General features: G+C 43.8%; 2 protein-coding genes across 2 annotated transcripts; one reads left to right on the forward strand and one right to left on the reverse strand.

Annotated features, from left to right (window-relative positions):
- The first annotated feature begins 4844 nt into the window (after positions 1-4844).
- On the forward strand, positions 4845-9625 carry CLEC2A (C-type lectin domain family 2 member A). The gene is made up of 4 exons (XM_040978992.1): positions 4845-4914; positions 6009-6172; positions 7746-7849; positions 9502-9625. Exons 1-4 carry the CDS (start codon positions 4881-4883, stop codon positions 9611-9613), a joined length of 414 nt encoding a protein of 137 aa, XP_040834926.1. The 5' UTR covers positions 4845-4880; the 3' UTR covers positions 9614-9625.
- A 2030-nt stretch (positions 9626-11655) lies between these two features.
- On the reverse strand, positions 11656-18413 carry LOC121155534 (killer cell lectin-like receptor subfamily F member 2). The gene is made up of 5 exons (XM_040978963.1): positions 18344-18413; positions 14801-14899; positions 12822-12973; positions 12456-12568; positions 11656-11816 (listed from the first exon to the last, which is right to left on the reverse strand). The coding sequence occupies exons 1-5, from the start codon at positions 18411-18413 to the stop codon at positions 11666-11668; spliced, it is 585 nt and encodes a 194-aa protein (XP_040834897.1). The 3' UTR covers positions 11656-11665.
- Positions 18414-24065: the final 5652 nt, after the last annotated feature.

Raw genomic sequence — 24065 nt, forward strand, 5'->3', positions numbered from 1 at the left:
TGCATTTTAGCCATAACAGAGTTCAAAGTAACCCACCTAAAATCTATAACATCCTCTTAGGAATATAAAAACACGTTACAAATTACTACGGGGGGAGAGGGAAGGAAGGAAACACCAAGGAAGGTAGGAAAATGAGAAAATTAACTCTAATGTGCAAAATAAGAATGAAGTAAAATTAAGTCAGAGAAAGAAAATCTCATCAAATTGTCCAGAGCAGGTGTTGCGATGCAGCTGTTTGAACCAAAGCTTGTGATGCTGGCTTCCCATTATCAGAGTTCCCGGAAAAGGGTTCCAGCCAGCCTCTCACACAGTTTCTTGCTAAGACACACCCTGGCAGATGATGGCTTGGATGCCTTTAGGGAAATTTAGATGGAGTTCCTGGCTCTTGACTCCAAGCTGGCCCAGCCCCAGCTGTTGCAAGCATTTGGGGGTGAACCCAGATAGAAGGGACCCAAACCTCATATCCCTGGTGCCAATGGACACACACACATCGGTATGGTTTTAGGCAGCTAATTCAAGCTTTGGTAGCTGTTATACCCAGATTTTGAATTCCCCAAACGGAGACTGAGTCTGATGCAAACACATAAGGGCGGTTTATTCAAGCTCGAGCCTGGGCCCCAACCATCACCCATGCAGTGGTTCGAGACTGAGAGCCCCGAGACTGGAAGGTGCAGGGTTTTTATCAGTCTAGGGAATTGTCAAGCCAGTACACTTACAATTCTACTTTCTTATTGGTGGACGATGAAACGAACAACCTCATCACAAGTAGGGGGACCTTGAAGGTTGCTGGTCACCTAACTTATCTGTGACATTTTCCAGAAATGAAACCTAAGCCAGAAACAAAGCTCAACTTTCACAGCAAAAATGGTGTAGCTCATGTTGAGGCTCTTCAGAAGCCACATCTCCCCCAGCGACGGAATCCTTTCTGCACATCTATGAGTCATCATCACCATCCAAAACCTGAGGGGGAGGGTGGGACTGTGCTGTTGCCAACCCCACCCCTCGCAAGTCACCATGTTGAGGATGGGCTTGGCCCTCCGCTTCCGCTGCTGCCTTGCGCAGACGCAAGGAGTACATGCTTGGTAGGTGGGCAGGGATTAGGGGTAGGGGCCACAAGAGAACGGTGAGTGAGGTGCTCAGGCAAGACACCATGAGATTACATTTTATTGGTGGATTCCCGGAAGGGGACAAAGTAATAGTACAGAGTCAAAATGGCTCGTGCTTCTTCTCTTTGGATTGGCAAAATCTCTTGTTTAGCTGGCTGTGACATTTAGTAAAAATAATAATAAAAAATAAAAATAATAAAGCTTGCTCAGGACTTTCTACAAGTAATAGAGATGCAGAACTTTCTGGCTCTTTCACTCCGGATCAGCCATCGCAACAGCCATAAGTACGTGTGGGCTGCGGGATCACGGCTGCAAGCAATGGACAAGTCTTGCTAAATGAGTAAGAAGAAAAGAAGGAGAAAACACACAGGACAGTCAACAATAAATACTTACATGAAGCTGACTTTTTTTTTTAACTTAAGATACAAAGTCAGTGAAGTGGGAAAGTCTTCCTATACTGCTGTGGGTTGCATAAGTTTGTGTTTAAGGTTACTGGAGGGGCTGGCTCTGTAGTGTGGTGGCTAAAGTCCTCGCCTTGCATGTACCAGGATCTAATATGGGTGAAAGTTCATATCCTGGCTATTCCACTTCCCTTCCAGCTCCTTGCCTGTGGCCTGGAAAAGCAGTAGAGGATGGCCCAAAGCCTTGGGATCTTGCACCCACGTGGGAGATCCGCTTGGCCATTGTGGCCACTCGGTGAGTAAACCAGCGGATGGAAGATCTCTCCCCTTTGTAAATCTCTCCACAATAAATAATAGAGTGTATGAGAGGCAAGCTAGATAAATCACGTGTCAAATGACTGCAACAGAAAACCTGACAAAATTTCCAGAGAAAGGAAATACAGAAAGAAGGAGAACTTTGAGGTGAGTTAGATACCCAGCGAGCCACTGTTGAAAGTTTACTGGTGTGAATTCCGGTAGTATTCACTCAGCAGTTCTCTTACTAAGCTCAGTGGATTCTTGCCTCAGCTTAGCATGGAGCTCAAAAGCCAGGAAACAAGGGTAAGCGTAACAGAATCTTTACTCAGAACAAAGCAATAGAGAAGCACTGCCCTTGAAGAAGTAGGGAAGTGGAGGAGGGGAAACGGCTTGTATTTTTTTTTCCTTTTTCTCCTAATCATGACCATAGGGAGGGACCTGGGGACCCAGGTGTCTGGGCTGCTGGAGAAGAGACTTGAATGAGTATTCAAGTGGTTATCTTGTCCTCTTCTGGGAGGATGGCTGTTCCCTGTCTCTCCCTAGCTCTGGGCAGAGAAGCAGAAGGGAAACTCCGTTCCCCTTGGTTGTCTTGGCAACCCCGCGGCCTTGCTCTGTGCAGTCAGCCCATCTGGTTTGTAAGTGCCGTGAACTGTGAGATGGAGTTCCAGAAACGGGCACCCCGCTCTTCCAAGGCCCTGGACCCGACCTCACTGCTCACAAAGGCAGATAAACACAATTTTCTTAAAGGTCAGGAAGACCTCAGAAGTGACCTTTTTAATAAAACTTCTCATTTAAAGTGGCCTTTCCTGGTAAATGTCTCTGCTCTACAATACTTTTGTTGAAAATACTTCTGTTTTATGAGGCTTTTTTTTTCAATTTAGAACATTTTTAATTAAAAGTTTCTTTAGTGTGAACTCAAATTCCCTTTCTTGTTTCTGCTTTTAAAAATATATATATTTACTGGGCCCAGCATGGTAGCCTAGTGGCTAAAGTCCTCACTTTGAATGTGCTGGGATCCTGTAGGGATGCCGGTTCTAATCCCCGAAGCTCCACTTCCCATCCAGCTCCCTGCTTGTGGCCTGGGAAAGCGGTCGTGGACAGCCAAAACCTTGGGACTCTGTATCTGTGTGGGAGATCCAGAAGAAGCTCTTGGCTCCTGGCTTCAGATTGGTGCAGCACCGGCCATTGCAGTCACTTGGGGAGTGAATCATTGGATGGAAGATCTTCTCTGTCTCTCCTCCTCTCTGTATATCTGCCTTTCCAATAAAAATAAATAAATCTTTTAAAAATTTATAATAATGTGTATTTACTTATTTGAAAGTCGGATCTTTCTGCTGTTTCACTCTCCTAAGTGGCTGCAACAGCCACTGCTGAGCCAGTCCAAAGCCAGGAGCCAGGGACTCCAATCAGGTCACCCGTGTCGCTGGCAGGCACCCAAGCACCTGGACCATCTTTCACTGCTTTTTCCAGCCAGAGCACAGATCAACAGCCATTTCAGATGCTGCCATCGCAGGTGGTGGCGAAAGTCACTGCGCCCAATGCAGGCCCCATGTCCTTGTGATCTCTAAACGTTGGTTATAGTTCTGCCTCTTGAGCTGTGAGAATATCTTCGTGTTTTTTTTTTAATTATTCTAATGTTTATCCAGGTAGATGTTAAAGTTACAGAAAGAGGAAAGCTACAATTCTTTTAGCCAAGTAAATCACTCAGGCTTATGCAGGTAAGATTTAAGTGTATGGGAAGCATACAGAAGAAGAGAAATTCTGCTGTTTCATAGCAGAAAGAGATAAGATATCAATGACTGTAGAAAGTATAGTGGAGGAGTAAGAAAAATCTAGACCGAAGGGGTATTAGTACTGCAAATGTACAAGAACCCTGAGAGAGGGGCCAGTGTGTACACAGCAGCTTAAATCATTGCTAAGTATCCCTCACTGGAGCGGAGTTCTGGCCCTGGTGCTCCACTTCTCATCCAGCTCCCTGCTAGCATACCTGGGAAAGTGGGGGAGGATATCCCAAGTGCTTGGAACTCTCTACCTGTCAGCTGAAATAATTTTTTAAAAACACCCCCATGGCACTCTTCTTACTTTACACACTTTCAGTAGCCTGTGATCAACTGTGGCCCAAAAATGCTCCATGGATAATTCCAGAAATAAATAGCTCCTAAGTTTTAAATAATCTCCATTCCAGTTCATATACTACTATAATCATTCTGTTTGATGACTGGTCCTTGTTAGCCTCATACTGTACCTACTTTATAAGTTTAATATTATCTTAATGTCTGGTGGGAGGGAAAAGCTGAGAGGATATGGAGTCTGGTTGAGACATCTGTGAACAAATCCCCTGTGGAAAGGGGGACTACTGTGTACCACACACCTGCTTTCCTGATTGTGGCTTCTTCTACTAATAACCCTTTAGACAAGACTGTACATTTGTCGGTGTTCCCTGTATTTGCTTATATATTGTTCTGTGTACTTCTCATTGTGTATATCTGATGATCTATTTGTTCCTACACTTCCATGAGCATCAAATTCCTTGTCCTCTTCAGTCCATTCTGCTTCCCACAGAGAGAGCAACCGCTACTTGGAGCTCTAGCTTGACGTTTTCTTGCTCAAACACATTAAACTTCTTCCCCTTTGGCTTACAGGATAAAGAAGAAAATTATGTGGCCTGTCACTTTCTTTTCTTTCCTGCCTTCTAGCTCACTGCCTCGTTCGTCTCTTACAGACACTGGTTCTGAGGGTGGCCATCTGCCTCTCCTTCTTACAATCCTCATTTAAATCCCACTCTCCCTTTGAGTAACCTTGCCTTTCTTCCCTTGCTGGCCTGAGTGATCGCCCCTCACCTCTTCCCATCATCCTCTGGAACTTCCTTACACTTTGCAGTGCCTTTCTATCCTTTGTTACCGTAAGCTGTAGATGCTTGCAGTGAGTACTTCTTGACAAATTTTTATGGCAGAGGAACACAAGACTACTAAATACTCCATCAGGGTATCTTCAGAAACAATAAATTTTTTTTCTTTAATTTGTAGGTTCCATGCTAAAACAAAAGCAGTGTAAGTATGTGCTGTTGGTGTGCATCATGGTAATTGGCATCGTGGCTGCTGTCTCAATAGGTAAGTAACTTAACTGGTTTTTAGAATTCTTTGTATTGCAAAGGCAGATTTATGGAAAGAAGGAGAGACAGTGAGAAAGATCTTCCATCCACCGGTCTAGCCCTGCCGAGACAATCACAGGTGGAACTCTAAATTCAGTACATCCAGAACAGGCTAATTTTTTTTTACGTTGATCATTTTGTGTGGTCCATGGATAATATGAGACATAGCCAAGTGACTCTTAGCAAAAGAAAAGTTCCCCACTCCAAACATCCTCCTCTGTCACTACAAAGTCCTGAGGGCTCAATTCTGTTGATGTTTAAATACATGGACGTTATTGAATGTTCATGGGCAAAAATATGTGTAAGAAGTCCTCATATTCATTCACTGATTAACAAAGAGAGAGTTGCAGCATGATATATTTAGTTGCCCATCTGTAGTAACCTGGATTCATCTCTGAACATTATAGGAATACAGGCCTCAGTGTTTGTCCTAAATTTGAATTTTGGGGGGCCCTTCACTGGTTACATTAACTTAGTCCAACGCCTGGGGGAAGACTGTGTTTTATTACTCAGTACTGGATTAAAGTCTCTGCAGACTAGCTTACATTAAGCTCTGTTGTTAAGCCAATGACTATAGGACTGGACACTAGCAAAACTGCAACAGGGTTCAGGGCCCTTCCTTCTGTTTCAGTCTTTTGTTCTCCTTTGTGTTGAGTACACGCTGCTAACTTAGGGATGCAGGGGCCTTGCTTGGCTGTGAGCCTGCCATTTCGCGGAGGTAAAGGGGATTCTGCAGTGCTCCCCCTGCTTCCCGAAGCCCTGGGGAATGACTTGAGCATTGCTAGCTCAAGTTCAGGTGGTGATGTTGCCAGAATATCAGTTACAGAGCATGAGGCAGCCCTGCTTCTCAAACAGGACCCAGGTGCAGACAGCTCAACCTCCATGTGGTCTTAGAGATGGAGAGGAACTGTTCCATCAGTCATCGAGAGAATGAAGCTGAATTTACAGGACTCCAGCTGTGGGAGTAACAAGGCAAAATATGTCTCTGGGATGAGTAAGAACACTCTTTAGCATATCTTTCATCTAATAATTTCTTTTTTTTTTTCCCTTCAGTATGCCTGAAGCGTTCTAAAACTACAGCATGTCCAAGTGACTTGATCGGAGTAGGAAAAAAATGTTTCTATTTTTCTAATGATACTGGAGATTGGGCAGCCAGTAAAAGGTTTTGCCAATCACAAGGATCAGAACTGGCTCGTGTTGATACACAAACAGATATGGTAAGAAAAGGGGAAAGTCTTTTCATTGTTTCATATGTTCCATTTGCACAAAGGGAGAATAAAAATACAGCAAATACTAGAGGCCGATGTCTGTCAGACACTGTCCTGATCATTGCACTTATAAGAACATCACTAAGCAGTGCCCGTGAAGTGGCTCTGAAGCTAGCCCTGTTTTAGGGAGGAGGATGCTGGGGCCCAGAGTCAGCGGGCTGTAATTGTTGAGCTGGGATTTGAACCCAAGTGACTAGCGATGTTCTGCTATTCATTACTGTTTACATAGAGAAATATGTTAGGAACTGCTCTTAGGGGTTTTTTTTTTTTTTTTAATTGCCTTCTATCAATAGTCTGGAAAACTTGACACTTTTTAGAAAGTCGTGGTTATTGAACTTTAGCAATGGGGGTGTGAAGAAAGTATGTGCGCTTAGAAGAAGAGCAGAAGAAGTGAGAGGGTGACAAGAGACATGGACTTACAAAGAGTTAGAGAACAGGTGGTTCTGCTGGTCACGAGGAGCTAACTGGTGTATCTGGAATTGAAGAGCAAGGAGTGGTAGAGGACAGCCCAAACGCATCGATCAGTAGCCTTTGTTGCCGTTGATCGTGGTCATTCAGTTACTTTGGTCTCTGATTATATGCGAAAACACCAGTGACTTCCTTATTGTGGCACCTACTCCAATACTGATTTTTTGTTTTCCATCTTAGCAGTACTGATCCATTCCCTTAAGCCCTTTTTCCCCTTCTGCCGTGATTTTAGGGAGAGGTCCAATGAACAAAACAAAATATTAGCAGTGGCTTTTTCTGCTGCCCTTGACGAAGAGGTTGTCAGCTTCTGTTGAAACTGAACAGGTCCTGATATTATCACACACGTGGGCGTTACACCAGATCGCTGTCTTTGTAATTCACTCTGTAACTAGAACATGGCAATGGTTTAGGAATCTGAACTTGAAGGGAAGGTCAGATATATCTCCCACATTAATTTCTCACTTAAGAGAAGGAAATTACCTTCAAAGCTAGAGACAGCTTAGCTCACAGACTCAGTAAGTAAAGTGCAACTATTTAGAATTCTTTAAGAAATAAACCGGTAGGGCTTGGCACTGTGCCTAGCAGCTAAAGTCTTCACCTTGCACACGCCAGGATCCCAAATGGATGCCATTTCTAATCCCGGCCACCCCACTTCCCATTCGGCTCCCAGCTTGTGGCCTGGGAAAGCAGTCGAGGACGGCCCAGGGCTTTGGGACCCTGTACCCACATGGAAGGCCTGGAAGAGGCTCTGGGCTTCTGGCTTCAGATCGGCATAGGTCCAGCTGTTGCAGCCGCTTAGGGAGTGAGTCAACAGACAAAAGATCTCCCTCTCTGTGTCTCCTCCTCTCTGTATATCCGACTTTCCCATAAAAATTAAAATAAATATTTTTTTAAATATTTATGAGTAAAATGGAAAAGTTTCTGATAAAACTAACCCAAAGATCAGTATCTGTACTGTTTAGCCATAAGCAAATTAGACTGTAAATCCTCAGAGATGGTTACTCAACATGCCCTAGAACACAAAGTCATGGGTGATAACTTTGCTTTGTGAAAGGAATTCTTGAAGAAGCACACAGGAACTGCCATGCACTGGATTGGTCTGAGCAGGAAACTGGGCGAGCCTTGGAAATGGACAGATGGCAGCACATTCACTGACTGGTAAGTACCCCGCGGGCGGAAAAGCTTTTATTTTGACATTACGTAAAAATGTGACTTTATCTTCATGGTAATAGTGTAAAAGCATCTTCCTGCTCCCCCCACGTCTCCAGTCTCTGCTCTGTATCCTGTCACACCGAGGCACACCTCAGCACAGCGCACCTGCCTTGGACCTTGTTCCGTAAGACACAGGGAAATTATTTCCCAGTTTTATGTGTGCTTTCATGCCCTTGCTGTTACATTCGGTTTCTGGTCGTTGAATTTTGCCTCCTCCCCAGATACAGCAAGGAAAAATGAGAATGTGGAAATAATGGTCTCACCCACCTTGCTGTAGCCCTTGACCCTTATCACCATAATCTATCATGTAAAAATCATCTAAATAAATAAATAGATTTTTTTTAAAAAAAGAAACTTCCCTACTATAAGCAATAGGCTTTATTAGTGTCTTATTTTTATAGTTATTGTTTGCATGAAAGCTGTCTCCTGCTTTAGGATACTTTCCTGAAAACAAGGGCTGTAAAAGTTTTCTTTGAAATCTGGATTCCTCCTGCCTTATTATTATAACAAGTACTAACTTTAAAAAGAGAACCAGTTAAACAATGGTGAATAATCTAACAGATGACAAACTATACACATTATTTTTTAAAAAGATGTTGTTAACAAAAGAGTAAAGTAATAAAGACAATATTATAATTTGTTGCTTTAGTTTTGTTTGCTTGTTTCTCAATGTGTTTAAAATTCCAAAACGTTGGGTCCAGCACAGTAGCATATCAAGCTAATCCTCCTCCTGTAAGTGCTGGCATACCATGTGGGCACTGGTTCAAGTCCCAAATGCTCTACCTTCAATCCAGCTCTCTGCTTACGGCCTGGGAAAGCAGAGAAGGATGGCCAAGTCCTTAGAACTCTGTAGTCACCTGGGAGGACTGGGAAGAAGCTCCTGGCTCCGGGCTTTGGATTGGCTCAGCTCTGGCCATTGTAGCTATTTGGGGGGGTGAATAAAAATAAATAAATATTTAAATAAGCAGCAAATCCCAGTTGCTCTACTTCTGATTCACTTCCCCACTCATGTACACCCTGGGAGGCAGCAAGGGATGGCTCAAGCACCTGGGGCCCTGAGACCTGAGCAGGACACCTGGATGGAGTTCTTTGCTCTTGGTTTCCACTGCTCAGTCCTGGCTCTTACAGACCTTTGGGAAATGAACACAACCATGGGAGATCTCTGTCTCTCTCTGCCTCTAAAATAAAGTGAAAACATAAGCCAAACAAAAAGGACAAATGTTGCCTTAAAATCAATACTGTATTCCTTATAAAATGATGACTGAATTTCACAGGCACTTTCTTCATAGACAGATTAGATGATAGGGAGAAGCTCGATGTAAAAATGAATAGAGAGAAATGTATATTGACAGACCTATGGGCCCAATATGTCTGTCTGCTTTGACTTCTGCTGTCTGGTTATCTACAAGTTGCCATAAATAGGGTTGCAGACTGTAATTCAAAGCAATGCCCACATTATCTCAGTTGCTTTTATTGTAATAGATGTTTCTATCCATACGTGGTTTTGTGCGATATGTTGCTAATGACTCTGCTTTTCCTTGCCCTGTTGGTACTAGCTGTGGGTAGTTTTCACACTGATTTAGATTGTTCTTTTCCAGGTTTGAAATTAGAGGGAATGGATCCTTTGCCTTCCTGAATGCTGACGGAGTCCACAGTTCCAGAGGATTGGTTGATATCAAGTGGATTTGTAGCAAACCTAGATATTTGTAGAGCAGGGAGCTGGATTAGAAGAAGCACAGCAAGGAATGAAACAGCACCCATATGGGATGCCTGCGCCACAGGCAGCAGCTTTACCCACTATGTCACAGCACTTACCTCGCTTTTCACATGCCTGTGGTCCCATATGGGTGCCAATTCTAATCTAGGCGACCTCTGAGAGGTCAGCTATAAGTCTAATTGGGATTCCTCTATATGTCAATTGATTTTTTTTTGATTCCTCTATATGTCAATTGATACACTAGTATTGTTATCACTATTAAGGTTATATCTTCATACCAAATGTGAATCATGTGTTCAGTTTAATAAACTACCATGCAGTTGGGAAAAAAAATAAATAAGCAAACTATCTGAGACTATAGCAATGGGTACAATAAGTGAACTCAGGGGTCAGTGTTGTGGCATAGCATGTTACACTTCCATCTGTGATGCAGGCATCCCATAAAAGAGCTGGTGCAGCCATTAGGCAGGGCCAAGATTGCAGCCATTTGAAGACGATGCTCTGGACCGAACATGTGCCCGACAGTAGCTTCCCCACCAATGAGCAGCCAATCTTGCCTGAACTTTGTAACCAAGAAATTTATATCAGTACCTCACCTTTATCTTGAAAGCTTTTTCCTCTGCCTCTCTGGATAGGCACATTCTTGACTGTGGCACTCAGCTTCCCTGCCATGGTCTGCTGTTTCCACATAAACAGACTCAAAGAAGCTCTCTGGCTGCTCTTCAGGTGGACAGCCATTGCTTTATTTAAAAGATTGGTTTATTTACTTGGAAAGTCAAAGTTGAACAGAGAGAAGGAGAGATGGACAGAGAGTGAGAGCTTCCACCCACTGGTTTATTCACTAAATGGCTGCAGCGGTAAGAGCTGGGCGATCCTAGGAACTTCTCCCAGGTCTCCCATGTGGTGCTGGCACTAAGGACTTGAGCCTTCCTCTGCTGCTTCCTAGACCATAAGCAGGGAGCTGGGTCGGAAGTAGAGCAACTGGGTTGGCACAATGGTCTACTGGCTAAATCCTCACCTTGCAAGCTCCAGGATCTCATGTGGGGCTCTGATTCAAGCTCCACTTCCCATCCAGATCCGTGCTTGGATGTGGGAGATCCAGAAGTAGTTCCTGGCTCCTGCCTTCAGATCTGCTCAGCTCCAGTAGTTGTGGCCAGTTGGAGAGTAACCCAGTGGGTGAAAGATATCTCTCTCTGTCTCTTTCTGTCTGTAAAATCTGCCTTTCCAATAAAAATAAATAAATCTTAGAAAAAAGAGGAGGAGGAAGAGGAGATGGAGAGTGAAGGAATTGAGACCCAAACCGTCACCCATATGAGATGCTGGCACCAACAGGCAAAGGATTCGCGTGTTATCCCACCATGCCAGTCCTGACAGCAATTTTTGCATATCAGTTTAACAGCAAAACTTTCAAAAACGCATAAAAAGCAACAGTGCTTTATTGACTATTGTGAGTTGCTTTTATTTGTTTAAAGAAATCATTTGCATTCCACTGAGAAAAAGATAAGAATAATTATAACTATACACATTTCTTTAAAGTATTTAAGTGCGCAGGTTTGCTTTTATTCTTGTGTGTTGCTTCTGATATTTGGCCATATAATTTTAAAATAGCATTTCATGCTATAACATACATACAAAAACTTCAGAATTATCCTTCCTTCAAAAATAACACAGGGACGTATGTTGCCATTTCCCTTCACACCTGCCACACAACACACACAATTAATTAAGCAGCATTCCTAAAGGTTGTTTGTTTTCTGGTATTTTTATATGCAAAAAAAAACAAGCAATTGCATCCCTACAAAAATAAAGCATGACTTCATTTAGCTTTATATAATCAGTGCCTTGGGAATGACAAAAACTCCAGCAAAAGTTCTACAAAGAAGTTGATGTTACAATTTAAATTTTGAATGTGGAAGAAAAGCTTCTCGCCGCCCACCCCCCCCCCGCCACCACCATTTGATAATGCCCAGTATCAGAAACTTGCTGTTAGAAACCTCACCTAAAAGACTCAAGTCTTACTCAAGTAAATCTTAGTCCTCATACATTTACACAGCACCAGTGGATCGATTGTGGGGGCAACAGACAGCGTCTCTCTGGCAGATGGCATTGAACGTGGAGTCACAGTCCTCCGAGTACACCTGCCTGCCCGTTATGATAGCACAACTCCTCTCATCCTGGGGTCCAATCACTGAAAACCTAGAGGGGAAAAGAAATGAACTTGAGCACTTCATTTAAAAATAATGGAGGTGTCATTTAGGTCTTCCTCCAGCCAAACTGACATGCAGCTGAAATCGTGCAGAGGTTTTAGAAAGGTTTTTGTGGCTGAGTTGTTTTTTTTTTTAATCTAAATTCTTTTTAAAGAGGGAAGGGGCCAGTGCAGTGGCATAGTAAGGTAATCCTCTGCTCTAGCACTGGCATCCCACTTGGGTGCTAATTCTAGTCCCAGCTGCTTCATTCCCCATCCAGCTCCCTGCTTGTGGCCTGGGTAATTAGCCGAGGATAGCCTAAGTCCCTGGGCCTCTGCACCCACAAGGGAAACCTGGAGGAGGCTCCTGGTTCCTGGCTTCAGCTGAACTCAGCTCCAGCTGTTGGGGCTACTTGGGGAAGAACTCTCTGTCTCTCCATCTCTCTGTTAAGGGAAGCTGGTTGTGATTCATTCATGGTAACAAAGATTCTAATACCAAACTTAACAGGAAAAATGAGGTGAGGGTATATGAGACTTGCTCACATTATTACATCATAATTATGTTTTGTAATTTTAAAACTATTCTGAAATTAAGTCTCTTTTGAAAATCTTGCCCTAAATAAATATCTCTTGGCCAAATAACTACTTACAGTTGTGGAACAAAAGCTTGCTCATCTATCCACCTCCACAGTCTGCCTTGGGCTGTGACATACAGGCCGATCCAGCCGAGATAGCCCCGTTTTAAACTGCTCTGTATGAACCTCTGCGGGAGAAACAGCACGTTGAGCACATACTCACACACACACATCTCTTTCTTCTTTAGAGTAAGTCACCGTGAACTGATAAACACATTCCTGCTTTTCATAGACTAGACATTGGGGAGCTGCACAATAGTAGCTACATTATGGCTAACGCACATTGAAAAGCAGCGACCATAAACTACCCCGTTCTTAAGGACTCCACCTGTGCCTAACAGTTCTTCCTCAGGTGGAACGTCCTGTTTTCGGCTTCCTTACCAGCTCATCCAAATTCCGAATGAGCAGCAGGTGCGCCTGCCACTGCGCACACTCATGTTGACTCTCTCTCCAAGTTTTAAAAGACGTTGAAAGCCAGTAACATTTCCCTTGGTTCAACAGCCAGTCTTTCGGACACACAGAAATCTCTTCTGCTGGGAGAAGAATAAATTCGACTTTAGAACCAACAGAAAGCGTGAGTAGTAGCAAATGTGGTTTCTTTAAAAGTTGACATTGTTGACTCATTTCTGTGCACAATCAAAAAGTAGGTCTATGAGCAGAACCTGAGAGTCCCTGGAACATAGGCAGGATTGCAGATGGTAATTTTGGCCCCCCTGCAATTAGAGGAAGTAAATGGGACCCTGCACCTGTGTGAGAGACCAGAGGGAAGCCCCTGGTTCCTCGCTTCAAATCAGCTCAGCTCCAGCCATTGTAGCCAGTTGGGGAGTGAGCCAGTGAATAGATCTTTCTGTCTGTCTCCTTCTCTCTGGAAATCTGACTTCCCAGTAAAAATAAATTAATTAATAAAAAAAAAAAACAGTGTTACAGGCACTGTTTTAGTACATAAAATTTCATGCATATCTAAACTCGTTAATAGAGTCCGGATCAGGGCAAGAGTTGTCACCTTCTGGAACCACTCCAGCTAGCCTTCCTGTCCACACTACTGGGTACACAGAAGTTGCGGTGAGGGAGGGGATGTCCTTTCCACCTCCGATACTTTTCTTGGCCAGTACTGTAGGCTTCGTGTGAAGCATGGGTACTTGCAGGAAGAGCAGAATGAGGAAGAAGTGCCTCCCCAGAACAGCACTTAGCAGCAGGACAGAGCATTACCTGATGCATGGCTGGCGTTGCCCTTCTCAGGGAGGTCCATTTTCATGTCTGTGCTCAGTGCAAAGACAAAATAGAACAAGAAACAAGTTTCTTTACTTTCTCAAACACATTATTTATACTTTAAAAAAAAGATTCACTTATTTTTATTGGAAAGTCAAATATACAAAGAGGAGGAGAGACCGAGAGGAAGTTCTTCTCTCCAATGATTCACTCTCCAAGTGGCCAAAACGGCCGAAGCTGAGCTGATCAGGAGCCAGGAGCTTCTTCCGGTCTCCCATATGGGTGCAGGGTCCCAAGGCTTTGGGCCGTCCTTGACTGCTTTCCCAGGCCACAAGCAGAGAGCTGGATGGAAGCGAGGCCGCTGGGACACGAACTATAGAGGATGGCTCAGAGTGTCGGGACCCTGCACCTGCATGGGAGACCCAGAAGCAGCCTCTGGTCCCTAGCATCAGATCAGATCAGCTCCAGTCATTGTGGCCACTTGGAGAGTAAACCAGCAAATGGAAAATCTTTCTCTCTGTGTCTGCTTCTCTCTGGAAATTTCAATTCCCAATAAAAATAAATCTTAAACAAAACAAAAAAAAAAAAAGCAAAGAGCTGGGAGTGAAACCCAGGTCACTCTGACGGGAGGCAGGAGCCTAAGCACTTGAGCTGTCTCCTGCTGCCTTCCAGGGTGGTCTACAGTGACAGGCAGATCAGGTCAGCACCACAGCCGGAAACTGAACATAGCTACTCCGGCGTGGGACGTGAGCGTCTTAACCACTAACCCAAATGTTTGTCCCCTAAGCATGAGAAGCAGGGCTGCCGGGATTAGAACTGGTGCCCATATGGGTTCCTGGCACAAGCAAGGCAAGGACTTTAGCTGCTAGGCTACCACACTAGTTCCCTATACTCCTATTTTTTTTACTAACCAAAAAGAGAGAGAGAAAAAAAAGAAAAGCTAAGGAGATTTTTCATAAGATAATGAAAATTCAAACCTTATATCTGAGCATTTCTCAATTTTTTTAAATGTAAAATTGTTCTGCAAATATGACTGTTCAGTTTAATTATCATTGTTAGGCTATAGCATGTAATTTATCTTGATATGAAGAGGAATGAAGAATCAACATGTGTGTTCTGAAATATACAAGCAAAAAAAATCAATTACTCACCCCAAAATTTCAGGCCAATCATTGTCACCAGGAAAATAAGGATCCCAATGCATCCACACAGGACCATAAAGCAATAATGTTGTAGAGACGGGGAGACCTCTGAATTGGAAAGAGAAGGTTTCAGAAACTGAATTACTACGGACTTCGTAAGCATTTTTGGCATTTTTTTTTCATAGTGGTAAATCATGCTTTGTTATGAGATCAGGACTCATGATTACATGAAAATTTGAAATGATACGTATAGGGGGTTTTGTTGTTGTTGTTTTTTGTCTTGTTGTAGGGTATTTTTGGTTTGTTTGTTTGTTTTGTTTTTATTTTTGCTTTTGTTTTGGCCCAGTGTGATGATTCCATGGCTAAGTCCTCACCTTGCAAACACTGGGATCCCATATGGACACTGGTTCATGTCCCAGCTCTCCATTTCCCATCCACCTTCCTGCTTGTGGCCTGGGAAGGCAGTAGAGGAAGCCTTGAGACCCCGCACCCACGTGGGAGACCTGCAAGAAGCTCCTGGCTCCTGGCTTCGGATTGGCTCAGCTCTAACCATTGAGGCCATTTGGGGAGGGAATCAGCAGATGGAAAATCTTCCTCTCTCTATCTCTCCTTCTCTCTGGACATCTGCCTTTCCAATAAAGATAAGTTACTCTTTTAAAATCTTTATTATTTGAAAGGCAGAAAGAGAAAGAGACAGGGAGACAGAGAGAGGATGCATCTTCCATTCACTGGTTCACTTCCCAAATGGTCACAACAACCAGATGGGCGCAGGCTGGAATCCCATCTTGGCCTGCTGCACGGGTGGCAGGCACCCACGGTCTCGGACCATATGCTGCTGTCTTCCCAGGTGTATGAGCTAAGAGCTGTATTCGAGCAGCACAGCCAGGACTCAAACTTGCTCTCCACTATGGGATGCTGGTGTCATAAAAAGTGGCTTAGTCTGCTGTGCCTCATGGCAGGTCCCATGGAATGTGTCAAGTGTCCATTGTCTTGCTTTGTTCATTGTTCTGTGGTGTTTATGATAACTTAGAAATAACACCTAAAATTCCCTAAATGAAGATTCTTCAAAAATGTTATGGGGAAATATATATATTTTTAGTCCTTGTTCACCATGACCTTTTAAAGAAATTTCATATATAAGTAAGTAAATATCAGTAGAATATATATATGTTACTTATGCAAATAATACATGTAGTACATAAATATAATATATAGAAGACACATTACAGATTTGGTATAGCTCATATCTAGGATGCACTGATGGGCTTTTCCATAGGGAATGTTCTGCAGTACAGAATAAATCAGAAGTAACTTTCTCTCTCTCTCTCTCTCTCTCTTTTTGTTTGTTTGTTTATAGATACTTCTTGCACTCAGCGAAAGGGCTTCTACACAGCTTTAAAAAATCCAAATGCATTTCTGCCATTTTAGGAGGCGATACCATTGCAGGTGAGTGGTAATACAGGACAATGCTCCCTCCTTACTTGCCAGGGAGGAGAATTTAGAGGCATTGCCAAATAATACCTACAAACATCTCAGCTGTCAACTGGAAGTCAGCGTTCATATTGTGTTTTATATATACAAAAATCTTTCAAAGAAGTTTTCTCTCATGACATCTGTTACTGCTGCTGCTGTTAAGAACACAAATTGTATGGTTTCCCTGTTTCGTGAGAACTCTTCAGAAAAACTGCTCTCTGATTTTGTGCTAAGAGGAACAGGTCTAGCACATTGGGTGTAACTCACCAAGCGGTTTTATCTCACACACTCTGAGCTGAGCAGTAAGTCAGATCTTTCTCGGATCTAACGTTTTCCCAGCCTTAGTTCCCTCTTTCCCTCATAATGTAAATGGTTGTTATCTTGCAGTTTACCTATCTGTAGTCAGATTTTAATAAATCTGGACTCATCTGTTTCTCATAATGAGGTTTGGGATGAATGGAAAACAGCTAAGTTAGTTTAGCAGTCACATAAAAGTATCCTACAATAGATTTGCTTTAATATAACAAAAGTATGAAAATTTGCGAAGACTAAAGGCTTTTGCCCCGAGCCATGAGTTGAATCTCAAGGGTTTGGCACCTAATCCAGTCCATATGACTCCAAAGTAAGTTTTCTGGTGCTAAATAAGCATTTGTTTTCCGACATGGAGACAGCAGAAAAGACTGGGAGTCATCAGATGACTAGAAAAATGCTACGCTCAAAAAAAAAAAAAAGTAAGTTGAATTCACTTCCTGTCAAGTAAATAGAAGCGACTCATCAAAGATACATAAGCAGATCTGTCCTTGTGATGGGCACGACTGAATCTGGCCTGTGTCATCCTCCCTGAGACCTTGGGTGTTTGAATAAGATTGCTGTGGGATTGCTTTTACACAGACTGATTTAGGCACCAGTATATTTATTCAGCTTATCTGTAAACCTCCAGCAATAGACCGGAAAAAAAAAAAAAAGAGCAAGCAAGCAAAAGCACCCCTGGCAGAAGAGATTAATGTTTTATTTTAACTGTCTTTCATTCTCTCAGGATTGTTCTACCGATCCAGTAGAAAAGATTACTTTTTAATCTCAATCTGTCACTTTCTTTTTCTCATTTTTAAGAGGATATTTACAAACAAAAGGGGATATCAAAAGGTTCATGAAAGCAATGTATTAAATATCCAAAGCCAGGAGCCAGGAGCAGTTCCAGGTCTCCCATGCAGTGCAGGGTCCCAAGGCTTTGGGCCATCCTCCACTGCTATCCCAGGACACAAACAGGGAGCTGGATGGAAAGAGACACAGCCAGGACACAAACCACTGCCCGCATGGGATCCCAGCAGGGGGAGGATTAGCCACTAGAGCCATCAATGTGGGCCCTTGAAAGACAGATTTACAGAGAGGAGATACAGAGAGAGCTTCCTACTGGCTGAAGTCCTCGCCTTGCCAGAGCCAGGATCCCAAATGGGCACCAGTTCCTGTCCCAGCTGCTCCACTTCCCTTCCAGCTCCCTGCCAGTGGCATGAGAAAGCAGTCAAGGATAGCTCAAAACCTTGGTACCCTAAACCCATGTGGGAGACCCAGAAGAAGCTCCTGAACCCACGTGGGAAACCCAGAAGCTGCTGGATCCTGGCTTTGGATGGGCTCAGCTCCGGCAGTTGCAACCGCTTACAAAGCCAACCATCAGACAGAAGATCTTCCTTTCTGTCTCTCCTCCTTTTTGTATATCTGGCTTTCCAATAAATAAAATAAAATGAATCTTTTTTTTAAATTTGACCTAATATTTACAACACTTAGATGTCTGTCTCCCATATGGTCCCTGACAAGCTTCTCTGTGCTAATGCATTCCCTGGGAGCCGGCAGGCGATGGCTCAGCTGGGTACGTCCTTACCACGCATCAGGGAAACCTGGACTGAGAGTCCAGCTCCTGGCCTTGGCCAGACCCGGTCGGCCGTGGCTATTCAGAGCACTCTGTGTGGAGTCTCCTACCTGTTTCTCTCTCTCTCTCTGACTGCCTTTCAAGCACACATATTTTTTCTAATTGAAGATAAATATCTGCATAAGAAAATAACAAATGGAAGCCAATCTTCTTACCTTTAAGTCCCTCCCTGGATTTCAAGCGATCCTTTAGGTTCAAACTCATATACCCATCTTCATTTTCCATCTCCCGGAACGTTTTCAAGTTTTATTAACCCACACACAGTAAAAGAAAAAGTTAAAAAAAAAAAAAAACTGAGACAAATCTCGGCCTGATATTTCTCCTAGGTGAGATGTGCCAAAAGAAAACTGCAAAGGAAGTCCAAAAATAATCAAAACATTTTTAGGCATGGCTATCTAAAACCACACAGGACGTGCTGGCAAAATGAGATTGCGAAGACGTGGGCATCTCGCTAGAGGTAGCTTGTTTGTCCCACTGCTTTCGTCTCTTCTCTGTCCTCACTCCATGCCAGCCACCTGTGTGGGTTTATTATGTACCCCAACAACGAACAGGGTCGACGTATTTCTAGCCTTCCTATCTTCTATTCCAATAGGAGGAAAACAACTCAACAAAATTAACTAAAATACCAAACGACTGAAACAAATGTATTTTTGCCTAAAATGGAAACTTTTTTAAATGTAATCAAAAAAATTTTAAGTAGTGATTTTTGCTGTTCAGGGCACATACCTGGCTCATGGGGTGTAGACAGCCATGCTTCAACAAGGCCAAAAAAACGGGTGTGAGAGGGGAATGCAGGAAATTAGCACAGAAATAATCTGAAAACAAGCACTTTTCAAAAATGGGTTTGGTTCACTTTTTGAAAAATCAGTGGCAGCGAGACCTTCCTTGTGGCAACCTGAGGTGGGCATTGGGCGCAGCAGTTTAAACGTCACTTGGGACTCGCACGTCCCATGTCAGGCTGCTGGGATTCGACTCTCTGCTTCCAGCAGGTGACTCAGCGTCTCATCCACAAGGAAGACCCAGACTGAGTTCCTACCGCCCTGTCTCAGCCTGCCCAGCCCCTGATGTCGTGGACATCTGAGGAGTGAGCCACAGATAAGAGATCTCTCTCTCTCTCTCTCTCTTTACATATGTACATATATAAATGTGTACATTTAAATGTGTACATATGTGTGTATGCATATATATGAGTGTATTTGTGTCTTCTATATCCATGATAAATTTTCAGTAATTTGTAAAATATTTAATGACATGAGAAAAAGGTTGTAGAAGAATGTTAAACATTGCTTGGTACCTAGGCAGACAAAGTCCATATTTGCACACACACGTATGTGTGTATTAATGTAAAAATGAATGTACCATTAAAACTGGAAGAATAGGGCCATGCATTCAGCCTGACCATCAGGAAGCCCCCATCCAGATCCTGCCTACTCAGCGTCCAAGCCAGCTTCCTACTGAGTGGACCCTGCTCCTTGGATCCCTACCCAAGTGGAAGCGCAGGATTGTGTTGGGGCTCCTGGCTGTGTTCCAGCTCAGCCTTGCCTGTCACAGGCATTTGGGGAGTGAGGCAGCAAATGCAAGATCTCTTGGCTCTCCATCTGTCTTGCAAATAAAATGAAACTAGATAAAGGGTTTTTTTTCTTAAATTCCCTGGGTGAACTTAGAGCCTGGGTTATTGAATTGCTGGGCGCTGGAAGCACTAAAGAGGAAGACATTGGAAAATAGACATTTGCAAGGAGAGAAGATAATGCAAAGAGAAGGAGGTGGAGCAGCTGGGGAGAGCTGCCCTGTCTTCCTCAAGTGGCTGAGACTTCTTAGTCTTCCTGGAAGCCACAGGCAACACTCTGGACTTCATTTGAATTGCTACTTGAAAAACACCACCAAGCTGATGTCATGATGCAGAAATACAAAGGAAGTGGTGTGGCTGGTGCTCCTCCAGACCCTGCGCTGACTCCTAGGGCCTGGCCAGGGGCCACAGCTCTCACCGCAACTTCCTCCACCCCCCACTACCCTCCCTGAGCCCCAGCTCCACCGCTGCCCTTCCTCAGGCCACTGTGCCCCCCACCTCCTTCCACGGCAGAGCATCCCCAGGAGCGGGGGATCGTGAAAATAATGCAAGAACCCCTCCACCTGGCTCTTAGCAGAGCCAACTGTTAACTGCGGGGAAACACAAAGAGGCTATTTCTTGTCACAAAAAGGCTCCAGGCAACAAACAAGCAAAAGCTTGGAATTGAGCCTTGGCACAGCAAGTTAAGACACCACTTGGGATGCCTACATACAACCCATTTTGGTGTGCCTGAGTTGGAGTCCTAACTCCATCCGGGACAAACTCTCTGACAGTTATGAAAAGGACTTAAAGTGAAAGACCACAGAAGAAGTCAGAAAAAATGATACAGAAGTACAGTAATCATTAAAAAAGAAGAAGAAGAAGAAACAAGGGAAAAATCACATACAAGGTTTATCTTGAAAATGTTTCATCCAGAGATCTGCAGGGAGAGACATGGGCAGATGGGGCCGGCCCCCCTCACATTTGCTGACACACACAAATGAGTCTGACTCGGCAGACGCTAAACTCCTGGAGGTTCACTTTCTCCTGACAAAAGTCATATTGCTGGGGCTGGCGTTGTGGTGCAGCGGGTTAAACCACACTCTCAAAGCCAGCATTTCACATCACAGTTCAGTGATATGCCAGTTCAAATCCTGGATGTGCTGCTTCTAATGCAGCTTCCTGCAAATGTGCCTAAAAACCAGCAAAAGGGGCCCCAAGTGCTTGGGCCTTTGCAACCCACATGGGAGACCTGAGTGGAGTTCCTGACTTTTGCTTTGACTGGTCCCCCGCTCTTACAGCCATTTGGGGATTGAACCAGTGGACAAAATATATCTCTGTGTCTGACTCTCCCCGACCTCCTTTTTCTATTGCTCTGCCTTTCAAATAATAATCCTTTTTTGAAATGACTGCCTGAACTGGCACAAAAATAGGCATGTAGAGCAACAGAACAAAATAGAAACCCCAGAAAGTAATCTACTCAGGTACAACCAACTAATCTTTTACAAATGAGCTACAATCGAGCCTGGTGCAGTGGCTTAGTGGCCTGGTACAGTGGCAAGCCTTGCCTTGCAAGCAATAGGATCCCATGAGAGTGCTGCTTCATGTCCTGGGTGCTCCACTTCCCATCCAGCTCCCTGTCTGTGGCCTGGGAAGGCAGTAGAGAACGGCCCAAAGCCTTAGGACCCTGCACCCACATGGCAAACCTGGAAGAAGCTCCTGACTCCTGGCTTCAGTTTGGCTCAGCTCTCGCTATTGCAACCACTTGGGGAGTGAACCAGTAGATGAAACATCTCTTTCTTTGTCCTCTTCTCTGCTCTGCCTTCCCAATAAAAACAAATAAATCTTTAAAAAGAAAAGGCATGTTTGCAGAGAGATCTGCAGGATCTTTAAACCTGTTTGCTTGAAACTACTATTGAATCTATAAAATGGAAACACAGGTCACAAATTTGTCATTAAAATTTGTATTTTTTTAAACTTTTAAAAATAAGATATTTTTATCTTTTTTATTTGAAAGTTGGAGTTGCAGAGGAGAAAGAAAAGAGAGAAAGAGATTCCATCCACTGATTCATTCTGCAAATGGTCACCAGCTGGGCCAGACCAAAGACAGGGACTTCCCCCAGGTCTCCCCTGTGGGTGCAGGAGCCCAAGGACGTGGGCCTTCTGCTGGAGCTGCTAGGGCTTCAACCAGCATTTGGATGGAAGTCTAGCGTCTCAGACGCAGGCCCAGTCGGCTATACCACAGTACTGGCCCCAGAACTAAAGACATTCTTTATTCAACACGGCCACTGTTTTGGGTCTTGCCTGTTCCACTCCAGGAAAGCAGCAGCTGCTTGGGCCCCTGCTACCCACGTAGGAGATTCAAATGGCATGCCAGGATCCTGGCTTCAGCCTGGCTATCGTGGCCATTTGGGGAGTTAATCAACAGAGAAAAGGGGCTGTGCCATAATTCAACAGGCTAATCCTCTGCCCAATGCCACCAGAATCCCATATGGGTGCTGATTCATATCCTGGCTGCTCTACTTCCTGCCCAGCTCCCTGCTTGTAGCTTGGGAAGGCAGTAGAATATGGCCCAAGTCCTTGGGACCTTGCATTCATGTGGGAGACCCAGAAAGAAACCTCAATCCCAGCTTTGGATCAGCTCAGCTCTGACCATTAAAATAATTTGGGAAGTGAACCAGCAGATGGAAGACCTCTCTCTAAATCTCCTTCTCTCCGTAAATCTGCCTTTAAAACTAAATTAAATTAAAACACAAGGAAGATATCTCTTTCTGTGTCTCTCCCTCTGTAACTCTGTGTGCCAAATAAATCTCATTTTTTTATTGTTACTGTTTTTCATTTGCTTGTTTTGAAGATTTATTTTATTGGGAAGTCAGATTTACAGAGAGAAAGATCTTCTGTCCACTAAATCACTCCCCAGGTAGCCACACTGACCAGAGCTGAACCAATCCAAAGCCAGGAGACAGGAGCCTCTTCCAGGTCTTCCACATGAGTGCACTGTCCCAAGCCTTTGGGCCATACTCGACTGCTTTCCCAAGCCACAAGCATGGAGCTAAATGAGAAGTGGAGTAGCTGGGACACAAAGCAGCACCCATATGGGATCTTAGCACATGCAAGGCAAGGATTTAACCACTAGGCCATCGCACTAATAAGTCTTTTATTTGGTGGGGAATATTGGCTGGCGTCCATCATTGGTGCAGCAGTGACCCCGTTGCCTGTGGAGTGTGCCAGAATTCTGTTCTGGGTTGTAGCCTGAGGTCAGAGTGATGAGCCAGGCTTGAGGCAGGCTCTGCCCTCACCTGGTAACCGTGGCTACCATCATTTATGCTATGTGTAGAAGGTGTATAGCAAATACAAATGGATCTGATGTTTAGACCTGGGTCCTCGCCCTACAATAGCTCATTCTGAATACAAATGTTCTACAATACTCTGGTCTGAAGCATTTGGGATAAGGACTAGTCAACCTCCATGTCATAAACCATATAACACGGCTTATTTAAGCCAAATACAGTTGACCATATTCAAAATACATTTTCAAAGGATGGATAAATTCATTGTTTCATAGTCACTCAAGAATGGCTGGCCATGCTCTGTGCACAGGTGGTGTGTCAAAAGCACATGTGACTTTAATTTAAAAATCTGGAAATTCCTTTCATTTGCAAAAGAAAGAGCTTTTCAGCTTTATTACAGCACGTGAGTGTCAAATGCTGAGTACCAATTACCATTCTTGCATTTTTAGTTACTCTAAGCCACCAAATCAACATTTTTCCTTGACGATCTCATTTGCTTTCTTCTACTCTCATATAGAAATGGTAGGAATGAAATTTTTGTCGTGTTTCAAACAAAAGGGAACTGAAGTGGAAATTAATAGATGTTCCACTAAAATTCATGTAGTATTTAATTCACCACTCACCTTCGAAATTTTTGAGGAAAGGCAATTTTGCATTGAATATGTACCCTTGAAGTCTTGAAAGAAAAACCTTGGGCTTGTCTGCCGCCAGTGCCTTTCTGCTCTGCTGAAGTGACTAGCCAAGGGAGAGGTTACGCCTTGCCGAGTAAACAAAGACTTCTTTTCAGCCTTTGGGTACATACAGAAACACTGCATCCTAGAAATCCCCCAACTTTCCCATCGGAAAATCTGCTGTCCCTCCTCCCCCTTGACCATACAGAGGAGGAAGTTCTACCCAACAAAGGGGGCAGTGGGCTCTGGTTCTTCTAACTCACCCAAGTCTCTGAATTCTTTCATGTGGAGGAAACCCAGCGGGGCAACCCACACACCGCACAACAAGCTCATATGGCTGTTAAACCAAAAAAAAGGGGGCTCCAACCCG

This window comes from Ochotona curzoniae, unplaced genomic scaffold (assembly GCF_017591425.1).
Source record: "Ochotona curzoniae isolate NIBS_2020 unplaced genomic scaffold, NIBS_Ocur_1.0 contig_2927, whole genome shotgun sequence".
NCBI lineage: Eukaryota > Metazoa > Chordata > Mammalia > Lagomorpha > Ochotonidae > Ochotona > Ochotona curzoniae.

Excerpts from the sequence above, each read along its gene's own strand:
- CLEC2A (XM_040978992.1), top strand. The coding sequence starts at position 4,881 with ATGGTAATTGGCATCGTGGCTGCTGTCTCAATAG. Across the intron at positions 4,915-6,008 it reads CGTGGCTGCTGTCTCAATAG|TATGCCTGAAGCGTTCTAAA; the intron begins GTAAGTAACTTA and ends TTTTCCCTTCAG. Across the intron at positions 7,850-9,501 it reads GGCAGCACATTCACTGACTG|GTTTGAAATTAGAGGGAATG; the intron begins GTAAGTACCCCG and ends GTTCTTTTCCAG.
- LOC121155534 (XM_040978963.1), bottom strand. The coding sequence starts at position 18,413 with ATGGAAAATGAAGATGGGTATATGAGTTTGAACCTAAAGGATCGCTTG. Across the intron at positions 12,569-12,821 it reads TTCGGAATTTGGATGAGCTG|AGGTTCATACAGAGCAGTTT; the intron begins GTAAGGAAGCCG and ends TTTCTCCCGCAG. Across the intron at positions 11,817-12,455 it reads CAAGCTTTTGTTCCACAACT|GTTTTCAGTGATTGGACCCC; the intron begins GTAAGTAGTTAT and ends TTTCCCCTCTAG.